This window comes from Dromiciops gliroides, chromosome 4 (assembly GCF_019393635.1).
Source record: "Dromiciops gliroides isolate mDroGli1 chromosome 4, mDroGli1.pri, whole genome shotgun sequence".
Taxonomy (NCBI): Eukaryota; Metazoa; Chordata; class Mammalia; order Microbiotheria; family Microbiotheriidae; genus Dromiciops; species Dromiciops gliroides.
This window is the reverse complement of record NC_057864.1, coordinates 339547467-339559994: the sequence shown is the minus strand read 5'-3', so window position 1 is coordinate 339559994 and position 12528 is coordinate 339547467. Positions and strand designations below refer to the sequence as shown.

Genomic DNA, 12528 nt, shown 5'->3' with positions numbered 1-12528 from the left:
ATTCCTCCTCCAGCTTGGCTTCTGATTCTCACAACTTTGCCGCCATGATATTCTCAGCCTAAAACTTCTCTCAGTGCCTGGGACCATCATCACGAACCATCCCTCCAGCTCTCTTGTCCCATTGGTGAGTTCCTTCTGGGATCTCCATTTTGGGGATAGGGTCCAGGCCAGCCATCCTTCATTCCTATCTCTGCTCTGCTTCTGACTTGCAGGATTTTGCTATGGCACAGCTACCTACCTCCCACCTCCCTTTTCAGCTCCCTTTTGGGTATTGTCTTTCCTCTTTAGAATATAAACTCCTTATGGGTAGTGAGGCGTCCCCAGCTCTTAAGCAGATCACCAGGCTCTTAAAGAATGCTTGATAAATGCTTGTGTCTTGCCTTGTCTTGAACTGGAACTTGTATCTGAGGTCTTTTGGTTTCAAGACCTGCATTCTTGTCTCTATGACATGCCACTGACCTCTCTTGTATGCCTAATGATGGCACAATTGATTACACTTAGGAGTCATTTTCCAGTCTGTTTTGGTAAGACCTTGCCTTTACCTGTAAGTCCGGTGAGGTGATCTCTTAAGAGCTCCGTGTTCTTGTATTTCTGTCTTAAGTTTAGCCAACTGAACCTCCAGTTCTTTTTCCAACTGCTGGATCCTCTCGGTGGAGGTGGTCTTATAAATTTCATCCATGTTCTGTGTCTTATCTGCTGTCTCTGTTGGGAATGCAGTACAAAGCTGATAGCTAACGTTTTCTTTGATCATTGACTGTTAGCCCCTAAGTAGGAGTCTTTCTACACACACCCTTACAAGAAAAACCCCCAGATAAGTGGAAATGTGTACATAACAATTTAAGAAAAGAATCAGACTAGACAATTATGATTGATTCTCACCCCCCCATCCCCGGATTTGTGATTTCATCGAATGTTAGGAGCTCTGGGTCAAAAATTCCCTCTATGGAGATCACCATTTTCTCTGCAACTTCTAGTCTGATAGAGTGAGTTACTTGGTGCAATGAGCAATTAAGTGACTTTGGGTCATATAGCCAGGATGTATCCAAGGCAGAAATTGGACTGACTTCAAAGTCAGCTCAAACTAATCTACCAGGTTACCTCTGTGCGACTAAAATAATCCATGTAAAATGTTTTATTAATATCAGGTATTATAATAAGAGTTAAACATATATAATATATATGTGTGTGTGTGATATATATACTGTGTATATATATGTAACAAATGAATATGTATGTGTATATATAATTTGCAGTACATATGTACAATAAATACATGTGTATATACCTACAGCCATATAATATGTGCAGAAATGAATTTGTTTATTTAATTCACTTTACAGTACACATATACAATAAATGCATATGTCTAAATACACATATATACATTTATTGTATAAGGTAGTGTGTATATATATTATTTGATTGTATATATGCACTATATATTAATTTATTTTATACTAGATATATATAATTATATTTCTATACATACTATACACACACACACACACACACACATATATATATATATATTCATTTATTGTTGAACATTGAAGAAGAGGTGGGAAAATGTTTCCCTAAGTGACTTTGGGAAAACTTTTATTATTTCTTAACCAATAAACATTCTTTATAATCAGAAGATATGTACCCCACCATCATTATTTTTTCCCATCTATTTTACCTATACACCCTTGCATGTCTCATGACTACCAGAGTTTAGAAAACTCTATCTGTGTTATTTTCATGAAATTATTTAAATAAAACCTCAACAGAAAATGTAGACAATGCACTCTACTCCAATGCATAAAGGTAAGCTAGGGAACTAGGAAAGCATTTCTTAAAAGTTCATAGGTTAAACAATACAGAAAAGAACACAGAGATCATTTAATGTAATTCTCTCTTTTTAGAGATGTAGCATGATTCTAAGATCCAGGATGATTCCATATGCTTCTCCATCATAGACTGGGGGTAAATTATAACAAGAGTTTGAGAACTACATGGCATTTTGGGATTTGCAGCGCAGCGGGACAAACACTCTCAAATCCCTCTCAGTGCTGAGATAGAAATGCTTCTCCTCTAAACTACAATCCCAGGATGCCAGGTAGTTTCCAAACCTCTTTCTTCTTCAACTTCTTCTTCTTCATCTATCTTCATCATCATCTTCATCTATCTTCATCTTCATCTTCTTCATCATCTATCTTCATATTCATCTTCATCTTCTTCATCATCTATCTTCATATTCATCTTCATCTTCTTCATCATCTTCATCTATCTTCTTCATCAATCTTCATCTTCATCTTCATCTTCATCTTCATCTTTTTTATCATCATCTTCTTCATCTATCTTCATCTTCTTCATCATCATCAGCATGTTTATGTATGAGAAAGAAGATGTGATTCCATTAGAATGGGAAACTCCCAATAGGAGGGAAATTTATATAGTCCAGAGCAGATCTGAAAGCCTTCTATAAAAGTCTTCCTAAGGAATTGTTATCTGAGGCATAAAGACTTACCTGAGGTCCTTCAGCTAGGAAGTGCAGAAGTAGGATTTGAACCCAGGCCTAGGCCCAGCACTATATCCACTCTACTAGCTCTCTATCACAATTATTATTGACAAATGTAATTTATAGTATGCATGATTTGCCATCCTAACAAGACAGTCTAGGACCACCACTAAACATGCCCAGTGCCATTCACCGGCTGGAGTAATAATGTGTCCTCGGGTTTATTTAAAGAGAAATTAACTTCTTTCCCTGGTAAGGCTTCGTGAAAGTTGAGTTGCTTGAGGAGGGTTTTCTTCAGCTCAGCTGTGACAATCAGTTGTTGGCTCAGAACCAGTACCAGTTTGTAACCTTCTCTCTGGTTGGAGCAAACTGTGTACAAGATCTGCCATCACACACCCGGGGTGTTTCCTTCTAACCTGCTTCATCTTGGAGAGAGGGAGAAGTGTGGCCAGCCTGGGCATGCCCAACATAAGGGACAAGCCAAGCTAGAATGTGTCCCCTGAACTCTAGGAGTTGGAAGAAAATCACACAGATTCATTCTGATTCGCCTCCTCTATTCTGAGCTCCTAGAACTTGGCAATTTGTCACTTACTGAAAACAAAAATGCACGTATCACCACATTTGGTTCCTGCCACACTGAGTCTTGTTTCTGGGTAAGCATTTTTTGGGGGGGGTCCAGATTTGTAATTTCATATAGGGAAGCCCCGGTGAAGAAATTCCCTCTACCAATGTAGATTAACAATTGCTCCACAATTTAGTTTTACTGAGTATGCTTAGGACACAGAGAGTAACCTGCCCACAGTCACATGACCACTATGTGTCAGCAACTAGATTTGAACCCAGGTCTTCTTGGCTTTCAGACCAGTGTTCTACCCATTTATGGCGTGCTGCCTTCCAAATGAGATGGGTTTGCTAATTATAATAATGCCAATTTTTTCCTGTGCTCATGCTGTTCAACTTTTTAGAACAAATTCCTTCTAGTGATACATTTTAATTTAATTTTTTTTTTTTACGGGGCAATGGGGTTAAGTGACTTGCCCAGGGTCACACAGCTAGTAAGTGTCAAGTGTCTGAGGCCGGATTTGAACTCAGGAACTCCTGAATCCAGGGCCGGTGCTTTATCCACTGCGCCACCTAGCCGCCCCTAATTTTTTTTTAAGTGAGGCAATTGGGGTTAAGTGACTTGCCCAGGGTCACACAACTAGTAAGTGTTATGTGTCTGAGGCAAGATTTGAACTCAGGTACTCCTGACTCCAGGGCTGGTGCTCTATCCACTGCACCACCTAGCCGCCCCGTGATACATTTTAAATGAACTTCAATTGCTTTCCACAATTCCCTGTAAACTATAGGTAGGCTGTGATCTCTGCTGGTGGAAATAGTTCTCACAACAAGGAAATTACAGATCCCTGTACTGATGTACTGACATAGGGATGAGGAAAGAAGTGATAACGTCTCTGAATAGCCAGAGGAGTCTTGCCCTTCTCTCCCAGGGCTGACCACTGTCACACAATGCTAATGCTTCAGGCTTAACTCCATGCCCATTCTAGTTAGAACTGGCTAAAACTCTCCCACGAACTTGCTGATGTGGCACAGTTAGAAATCTACCTTTCTCATACTAAGTAGGCCTTCTTGGTTTGACACTATTGCCTCATGTTGAACAGAGACATGACATCTGCCTGTCAGGGCCTTTATCTGAAAACCTGCCCCCTCCTTTCGGTTATTCATTTGTCCACATCCTGGGTATGTTTATTCTGAAGAAGAGAAGACTAAGAGGGGACATGATAATTATCTTCAAATACTGGAAGGCCTGTCACATGGAAGAGGTGTTAGATTAGTTTTCTTTGGCACCAGAGGACAAAACTAGATCAAAGAGGTAGAAGCTACAAAGAGGCAAATTTAGACTATAAGGAAAACAAAAAACAAAAAAAAAGAAAACCAAACTCTCTAACAACTAGAGTTGTCGAAAAGTGGAATGGTCTGCCTCAGAAGGTGGAGGATCTTCCCTGATTGTTGCCTTCCAGCAGAGGATGGAAGACCAATTGTCAGAGATGTCATGGTGGAGGTTCCTTTAAGTTCCTATAGGGTATGGGTTAGTAGGGCTCTAAATCAGGCTCTAAAATGAATAGTTACAATAGCTAACATTTATGTACTTTAAGGTTTACATGTCATCTTATTTGATTTCCTCACAACAACCCTGTGAGGTGGGTGCCATTATTATCTCCATTTTATAGATGAGGAAACTGAGGCTGAGAGAGTTTAAGTGACTTGCCCAGTGGAATTTCACAACTAATAAGTGTCTGAGACAGGATCCAAACTCAAGTCTTTCTGAGTCTAAGTACAGCGTTCAAAAAATCCTGTGATTCTATGATATATGACCCATAAAAAGATATTCCTCTCCATGATTCCCCCAACAATTTCAGGTGCTAAAGTACTTTTTATCCCCAAACATATTTTCCACACTGCTAATTCTATTCTTAAACAAATGTGGGTAAATTATTCTTGAGGAGCATTATCAAAACTCTCCACAAATATTACATAACAAAATCAATATAAATTCTTTCTTGTTATTCTCATTCCCACATAAAGTTAATTTCTCAAGTTTATCTAACTTCATTTCAATGAATGTCAGACATGTGTTTCCCAGATGCTTAAAATGAAGATTAATTCACACATGCAGCTTGTATTACTTCCTGGGAAGACAAATGTGCCCAGCAGATGCCCAGGGCCCTTCTGGGGCTTAATAAATGTTTATTGTTATTGCTACTGGAAGTAAGATATTGTTGAGACCACCATTTGCCACTTGGTGCTGTCCTTTCAGTTGGGAGAACAGTCAGGCAGCTACTTTAACAGCTGCATTCTAACAGTCAGTCAAAATGAACTGTGGCAAGACACTGGTCAGTTCCCTTTCTGGAGGACAAACAGGGCTTTCTAACCAAACTCTCTACTCACGGATTTCTGAACCCAGAGTTGAGAGCATTCAAGTCAGAATGGAAGCCATCAGAGAAGGATCAATGACTGTCTAGCCTTTTAGCTTTGCTTAGAAAGTTAGCACACCACCCTTCAAAGAGTATATTCTCAGAAACTGCTCAGGAAGCACTTTCAAATTGCACAAAGAATGGCACGATAATTTTCACTTAAGTGAATGCCAGACTTTCCAATGACCAGGCAAGAGGCTTACTCCATTGGAGCTTGACTCTTCTATTCTTGAGACTTTCCAGAAATGGAGACCCCCATAGCTTCCCCATAAGTCCATTTGATTGTTTTGTCATGCTGACCTACAAGGTTTTCTTTCTGTCCAAATGAAATCTCTCCAACTTTAAACCCATGTCCTTCAGTTTGATCCTCCAAGGACATGGGAAACAACTGGTTGGCATCCCAATCACAGAAACCCTTCACATACTTGGAGACAGTTAATCTTAGCTTTCTTTTTTCTAGACTAAACAGTCTCTATTGCTTTGACCTCTCTCCATAGGATTTATTTTTCCATTCTTTTAATCATTGGGTGCTTTTCTCAGAACCCTCTGTTGTTTTCTTAAAATGATTTTTTTAAGTGCCCCCTCCAGACATTTTCTAACATGCCCCAGAATCCTCTTCTTATTGAAAGCTCAGTCCAGCCCTGGAATTCATACATTGGGAGTACCCTTCACCCCTTCAGCCTCTCCTCCTTATTGGATGGCTTCCCCCAAAACTTCCATTTAAGGGTTTACCATTAAATGAACGCTGTAGTCAGCACATAAAGTGCTGATGGACCGAAGCAAAGTATATCCCCAGAATTTGAAATAGTCCTGGAAAATTTACCCCTTAGAATAGAAATTAATAAAAACCTAAGATATAGTAGATTGCATTAGCCAGCTGCAGAGGTGGTCCACCCTAAAAGATGATTTGTAAATGTGTTATTAATGAGACTAGGATGCTCTATATTCAGTCTGTCACAAAGCAGGCCATTCCATTTCTCATCATTAAAACTTGTACTGTGTCTTTAGGAGATCCAATCTTAGAGCCTGTGTGTGTGATCCTGGTACCCATCCACTGGAACTCAAGAATGCCATTGTGTTAATCTACCTTATTGGCATATATGCACTCATGAACGAATGTTGGGAATGGGTCTGACCATATCACCCCTTTCCCCCCACCCCTTTTGATTTTGTCTGCATCTTCGCACCAAGCACAACGCCTCCTAGAGGTTTGCTTGCTAGATTACAATGCTAAAGTCTTAAGGAATAAACAAACCCTCATGGGACATCTTGTCCATGGCAGGCCCTTACTTTATAAGAAGAGATAATTTGCTTATTACTCAGGCACATTGTGTAACTCATCTTTTCATTCCTGATTTCCTTGCATGAGGAAATCCTTCTCTATCTTTTAGTTGAATCCAATCAAGTCAATGAGCACTTATCAAGGTCCTACTATGTGTGGGGATATAAGGACAGGCAAAAGACAGGACACTCCCTGCCCTCAAGGAGCTCACAACATGAGACACAACATGCCAACAACTCTGTCCAAACAAGACAAGGCATATACGAGATATACTGGAGCTAATTTGAGAGGGAAAGCACTGACATTAGGGGGGTCAGGATGGCATCTTGAAGGAGGTGGGATTTTAACTGAAACTTGAAAAAAGCCAGGGAAACCAGGAGGCAAAGATGAGGAGAAAAAGCATTCCAGCCATGAGGAATAGACAGTGAAAATGCCCAGAGTAAGGCAATAGAATGTCCTATTTGGGGAATAGCAAGGAGGCCATTGTCACTAGATGTTGGGATATGTGAATGGGAGTAAGGTGTAAGAGGACTGAAAAGGTAGGAAGGAGTCAGGCTATGAAAAGCTTTAAAAGCCAACTAGAGATTTGGCATTTGGTGCTGGAGGCCATTGGAGACACTGCAGTTTATTCAATAGGGGCATGACATGTTCAGATCTGCATTTAGGATGATCGTTTAAATTTCTTTTTTTTTTTTGGTCATGATGTCTGCTTGGGTACAAAGCACTGCGAATTACAAGAATCATAAGCACAACTACTACCCCAAATGAAAGTTGAGGGGCCCTCGGTGTCAGAAATCTATTTTTTAAATGGCAAAGAGCCCTTTCTAAAATTGGTTTGGAGGCCTAGAATTTAAATTATGCCACTGGAAAGAATTAAAACTAACCACAACAATCTGTGGTGCTGATTAATCCTTCTTAGCACACAAAGCATCCACATAGACTTACAAATAATTATACAGCATATTTTCATAAAGAACAATCTTCTTTTTCTGCACAGAAAGTCAGTAGACTTTAAACTTAAGAACAGTAGCACTTTTATCAGTTCTGACATTGAATACAAGGTCTAACTTTTGTGATTAAATATCCTTATGGGAAAAATAGGGATAATAATGCTTCTCTAAAAAGCATTCTATTCAAGACACCATACCACAGTAGTTTTCTTTCATATACAGTATATACAGACATACAGACATACATAATATATGTCTGATTAATATGTCTGGAAAATTGGATGAATTTAAAAAATATTAGTGGCTATTTTGCAATCCTTGTTCCTTTTGCTCCTGAAAACTGTTATATTTAATTTTGCATGAATTTCCTCTGTACCAATGATTTATGTTCACAAACACCACACTTATAAAGTGTAAGGGACTGGCAGTGAGAAAAACTGAAGTTCTCCACTATTAGGCCAGAAGACTCTGGATGACTGCCCTACAAACATCAATCCTGCCCCTGCTTTGGAGACAAGAAATAATTCACATTCTGTCCTTGTTCAGTAATAGGCTTTTCCTAGAAACAGACTACAAATCAATGCTGTTCTGGAAAAAGATCACTAACAAAACACCTTTTGAAGCTTGATAATCTAGCCTGAAACTTCTTCATCCAGGTCAGCTGGAGGAAGATCACAAGTGTACACACCTCCAGCAATGCACCGAAGATTTGGCTTTCTTTACAATCCTTCTTTTCATGAAGCCTGAGATCTTTATTCACTTTTAGAGTTTAGAGGGACACAGTGGTTTCACAGACCCTTGCCTAGCAACTAGGAAAAAGAACACGAGTAACCCTTTACTACTTTGGGCAGCAGAAATTTAATAAATACCATTATAATGGTTAGCTCTCTATAATAAGGCTAATTCTGTGTTTTGGTCACATCCTGTACTCTTGTTATTATGATGATGTAGCTGGAAAGAATCTTATGGAACAAGAAAGCTTATATGACAGCTGCATTCACAAATCTGTTCATTATGTTTAAGCTCTTTAATAAAATTTAATTAAATGAGATAGTAATTTCTAAAGGGCTTAGCACAATGGCACATAGTAGATGCTTAATAAATGCTTATTCCTTTCTGCTTTAATGAAGATGTTTTGGTAAGATATTTATGTGTGGCACTTAATGTATTACTGTATATTCCCCAAAAGCTTAAAGATAGAAAGAAAAAAGGCCCCATATTTACTAGAATACTCCAAGTAGTACTTTTCTGTAGGAGGAAAAAAATGGAAACAAAACAGTGCAAGTGAAAAATTGTGCTATATGAACGTAATGGAATATTTCAGTGTGATAAACAACAGATATCTGATAAGAAATATAGTGGTATGGTGGAAAGAACAATGGATTTGGAGTCAGAGAACCTACCTTCAAATCCTGGCTTTGCTACTTACTGTGTGATCTTCAGGAGATCACTTAAACTATCTGGGCTGTTTCCTCACTTAAGGTGCCTTGTGTATGAGTTCAAAGAAACAATGGAAGACTTGTACAAATGGATGCAGAGTGAATAAAATAAACAGAATCCAAATAAAAATATATGTGACTACAAAGAAGCCAAACGAAAATAACACTAAAAATTAGTCAAACTCCTATCATGATGACCAACTTTGGTCCTAGGAAACAGGTCAATGTTCTCTTTGGAAGAGAGGTGGGAGGGGGCAACTAGGTGGTGCAGTGGATAAAGCACCAGCTCTGGATTCAGGAGACCTGAGTTCGAATTGGGCCTCAGACACTTGACCCTTACTGTGTGGCCCTGGGCAAGTCACTTAACCCTCACTGTCCTGCAAAAAGAGATGGGGTGGGGGCGGGGGTGGGGGGCACAGCTAGGTGGCACAGTGAATAGAGCACCAGCCCTGGAGTCAGGAGTACCTGAGTTCAAATCCGGCCTCAGACACTTAACACTTACTAGCTGTGTGACCCTGGGCAAGTCACTTAACCCCAAATGCCTCACTTTAAAAAAAAAGAGAGATTGGGGGGGAGGGAGGGGACGGTAGATGAGTAATATTACATGCAAAATGATTCTGTAGTGGGTAGGGAAGAAAACAAGCATCAATTAAGTGCCTATGTACAATACACTGCACTTAGAGCTTTACAAATATATCATTTGACTCTCACAACAACCAGAAGAAGTAGGTGCTATTATTCCCATTTTACGGTTGAGGAATCTGAGGCGGAGGGTAAGTGATTTGCCCAGGGCTGAAGAAGTGTCTGAGGTTGTCAGGTCTTCCTGACTCCAGGCCCAGCACTTCATCCACTGTAACATCTAGTAGGTCAGCTTTGCTTAGCCATCTTCTTTACAGGGAAGGATTTAATAAGGAGATAGGATGGATTGGAAAATAACTATGATGTTTAAAACAAAAGGCACACACAAAACTAAAAATATTCAAGCAATGTAGAATACACACACACACACATTTAGTCATGGAAATTTTAAAATGCATGGAGGTGATATATATATATATACACACACAGACACATAGACAGTTCATTATTTTGGGGGGAGGTGGGGTATGGAAGGTTTCTTCCAACTCTAGAACTGTCATCCTATGGCAAAGATGGTGAAGGACAATTAGAGGTTGTTTGGGTGCTTGAGCTAGTTTGAGTGCTGCCTGATGGGAACTTGGCTGTGGGGTAATGGGGGCTGGGTTAGGGAAGGCAAAGGTTTGAGGTTTCCCTGGGTGGCAACAGGTGGTGCTGACAAATCTGGGGAGGGGAGGGGAAGGTCTTCACTGAATTCCCTAGGTTTTCAACTGGTAGCTTTTTTATGTAGATAATCTCTAAAGTTCCTTCCCAATTCTAAATTCCATAGCAATCTGTTTAAAAGAATACATATAAATACCAAATTGTATTCACGTTAAACATCAATGGATATATTTTCGAAAAATAAATAACCATAACATAACTAATATTTTAGGGCAATTACATCCTATTTTGACTATTACATAACAAAAAAGAAATGAGAAGGGGACAGTTAAGTGAAAAAGGCTAAAAGATTAGGTGGAGGGAACTAAGGATCCATTTAAGGGGTAGGGAGAAATAAAATTGTTTTTCTCACTTTTCTGGTGCTTGTGAGTGGTGGGCGTTTTATTTTTATTTTCATTATATGCTAAATAGATGCTAAAGGTGCAATGGTACCCTTAAAAGCTTTTTTTTTTATTTCATAGAAACTATTACACTCCGAAGATACGGCACTCATCTGGCGGATCATTGTGGATCTGCCATAGTCTCAGCTTACCTGTTATTAATCGCCCTTAGATGGTACTTCTTTACTTACAGCTGAATAGTGTTCCTGGAAGATCCATTAGTAGAATATTTACACTGTATTAACAATAGCAAGCTGGTACATACTGAGCCAAGGTGAGCCCTCCTATTCTGTCATGGCCACCATGCCTCTTTTTTCCCCCAACCCCACTCTGGATTCTTTCAGTACATCAAAAACAAATAAATAAACAACAGCACAGGAACATTTCTTATTTAGCATTTTTAATTTATCAAGGTTTACTACCAAAAACTCCCGGAGAATCTCTCTCCAATTAAAATGATATTCTCTAAGAAAACAGAATTAAAAGATCTCAAAAATAACGTTCAAGTAAAGTACCCAAATTCAATAAATTCTATAAAACGTCTACTCTTTCCCCCCATGATGAGTGTAAAGTGAATAGTTGCCTAAGACCCTCCAACTTTGAGTTCTAAGCCAATATAAAGGGCTGAGACTAAAGACTGATTTACAATCCAATTCAAAAAGTGCAATTTTTAAAAGCCCAGTGTCAGAATATACACTATTACCTGCCTCCTGAAAGACTGGAGTTTTCTTGTCTTAGTAACAAAGATGAGGCTTCCTTGAGCGGACAAGTTCTTTGTTCTTTTTTTCTTTTTTTTAATCTGCTTTGGGAAAAAGGAAAAAAAAAGGAAAAGGGGGGAAACCCCCCTAAATTCAACCTAGCATTTTATTCAGGTGAATGGAGATTCTGTGAATCCATTCACTCACCTACTACTTGTGAATTTCCACTGGGCAGACAAGCTCAGCTGAGAAGTTGCTATAGCAATACTTGTACACTTAACATTTACTGCTCTTGGGCGGAGAAGGAAATTTGCTACTCCCTCATAAGGGTGGAGTAACTCTTAGGTAACTATCAGACACATAAGGCATTTCCAGAGGATCACAGAATATTAGTTCTAGAAAAGACCCTAAAGCAACAAGATCCAACATTTCTCTTTTTTCCTGTTGAAGGAAGAGAATTGCTATGTTTATCCATAAGCTATAACTTGTAGATCTGCACTTTATGATTAGAATGATTGTACATTAATCAAATTCACATTGCCACAAACATACACACAACATGGAATGCTGTAGTTAGATGGCATAGTTCATAGAGGGCTGGATCCAAATTCAGGTCTTGCTGCTCCAGAAACTTATGGGTTGTGTAACACTGAGTGGGTCACCCTCTTTCAGTCTCAGTTTTCACCATCTGTAAAAATGGGCATAATAACTGTACCTTCCTCACAGGGTTACTGGGAAAATCAAATGAAATAACATATATATATATATATATATATATATATATATATATATATATATATATATATATATATATTAGGACAAGCAGTCTGATTTTTAAATTTCTTTTGAAAACTCCCACTATTTATCTATTTATTCATCTATTCATTCATTTATTTGTTTATTTACTTATAGCTGAAGTAACACATGTAAAGCACTTTGAAGACCTTCAAGTGTTATATAAATGCTGGCTGTTATTATTATTGTGGTTGGAACATACTTAGTCCT

At 38.8% G+C, this 12528-nt stretch overlaps 1 protein-coding gene across 1 annotated transcript in view; it reads right to left on the bottom strand.

The window, feature by feature from the left end:
• Positions 1 to 12239, bottom strand: part of LOC122753467 — a 204839-nt gene extending 192600 nt beyond the window's left edge. Inside the window, exons 1-2 of the mRNA XM_044000859.1 lie at positions 11529 to 12239; positions 543 to 702 (exon numbers count right to left, since the gene is read on the bottom strand). Coding sequence (XP_043856794.1) covers positions 543 to 679 — 137 coding nt within the window. The 5' untranslated portion in view covers positions 680 to 702; positions 11529 to 12239. The remainder of the gene's footprint in view (positions 1 to 542; positions 703 to 11528) is intronic.
• Positions 12240 to 12528: the final 289 nt, after the last annotated feature.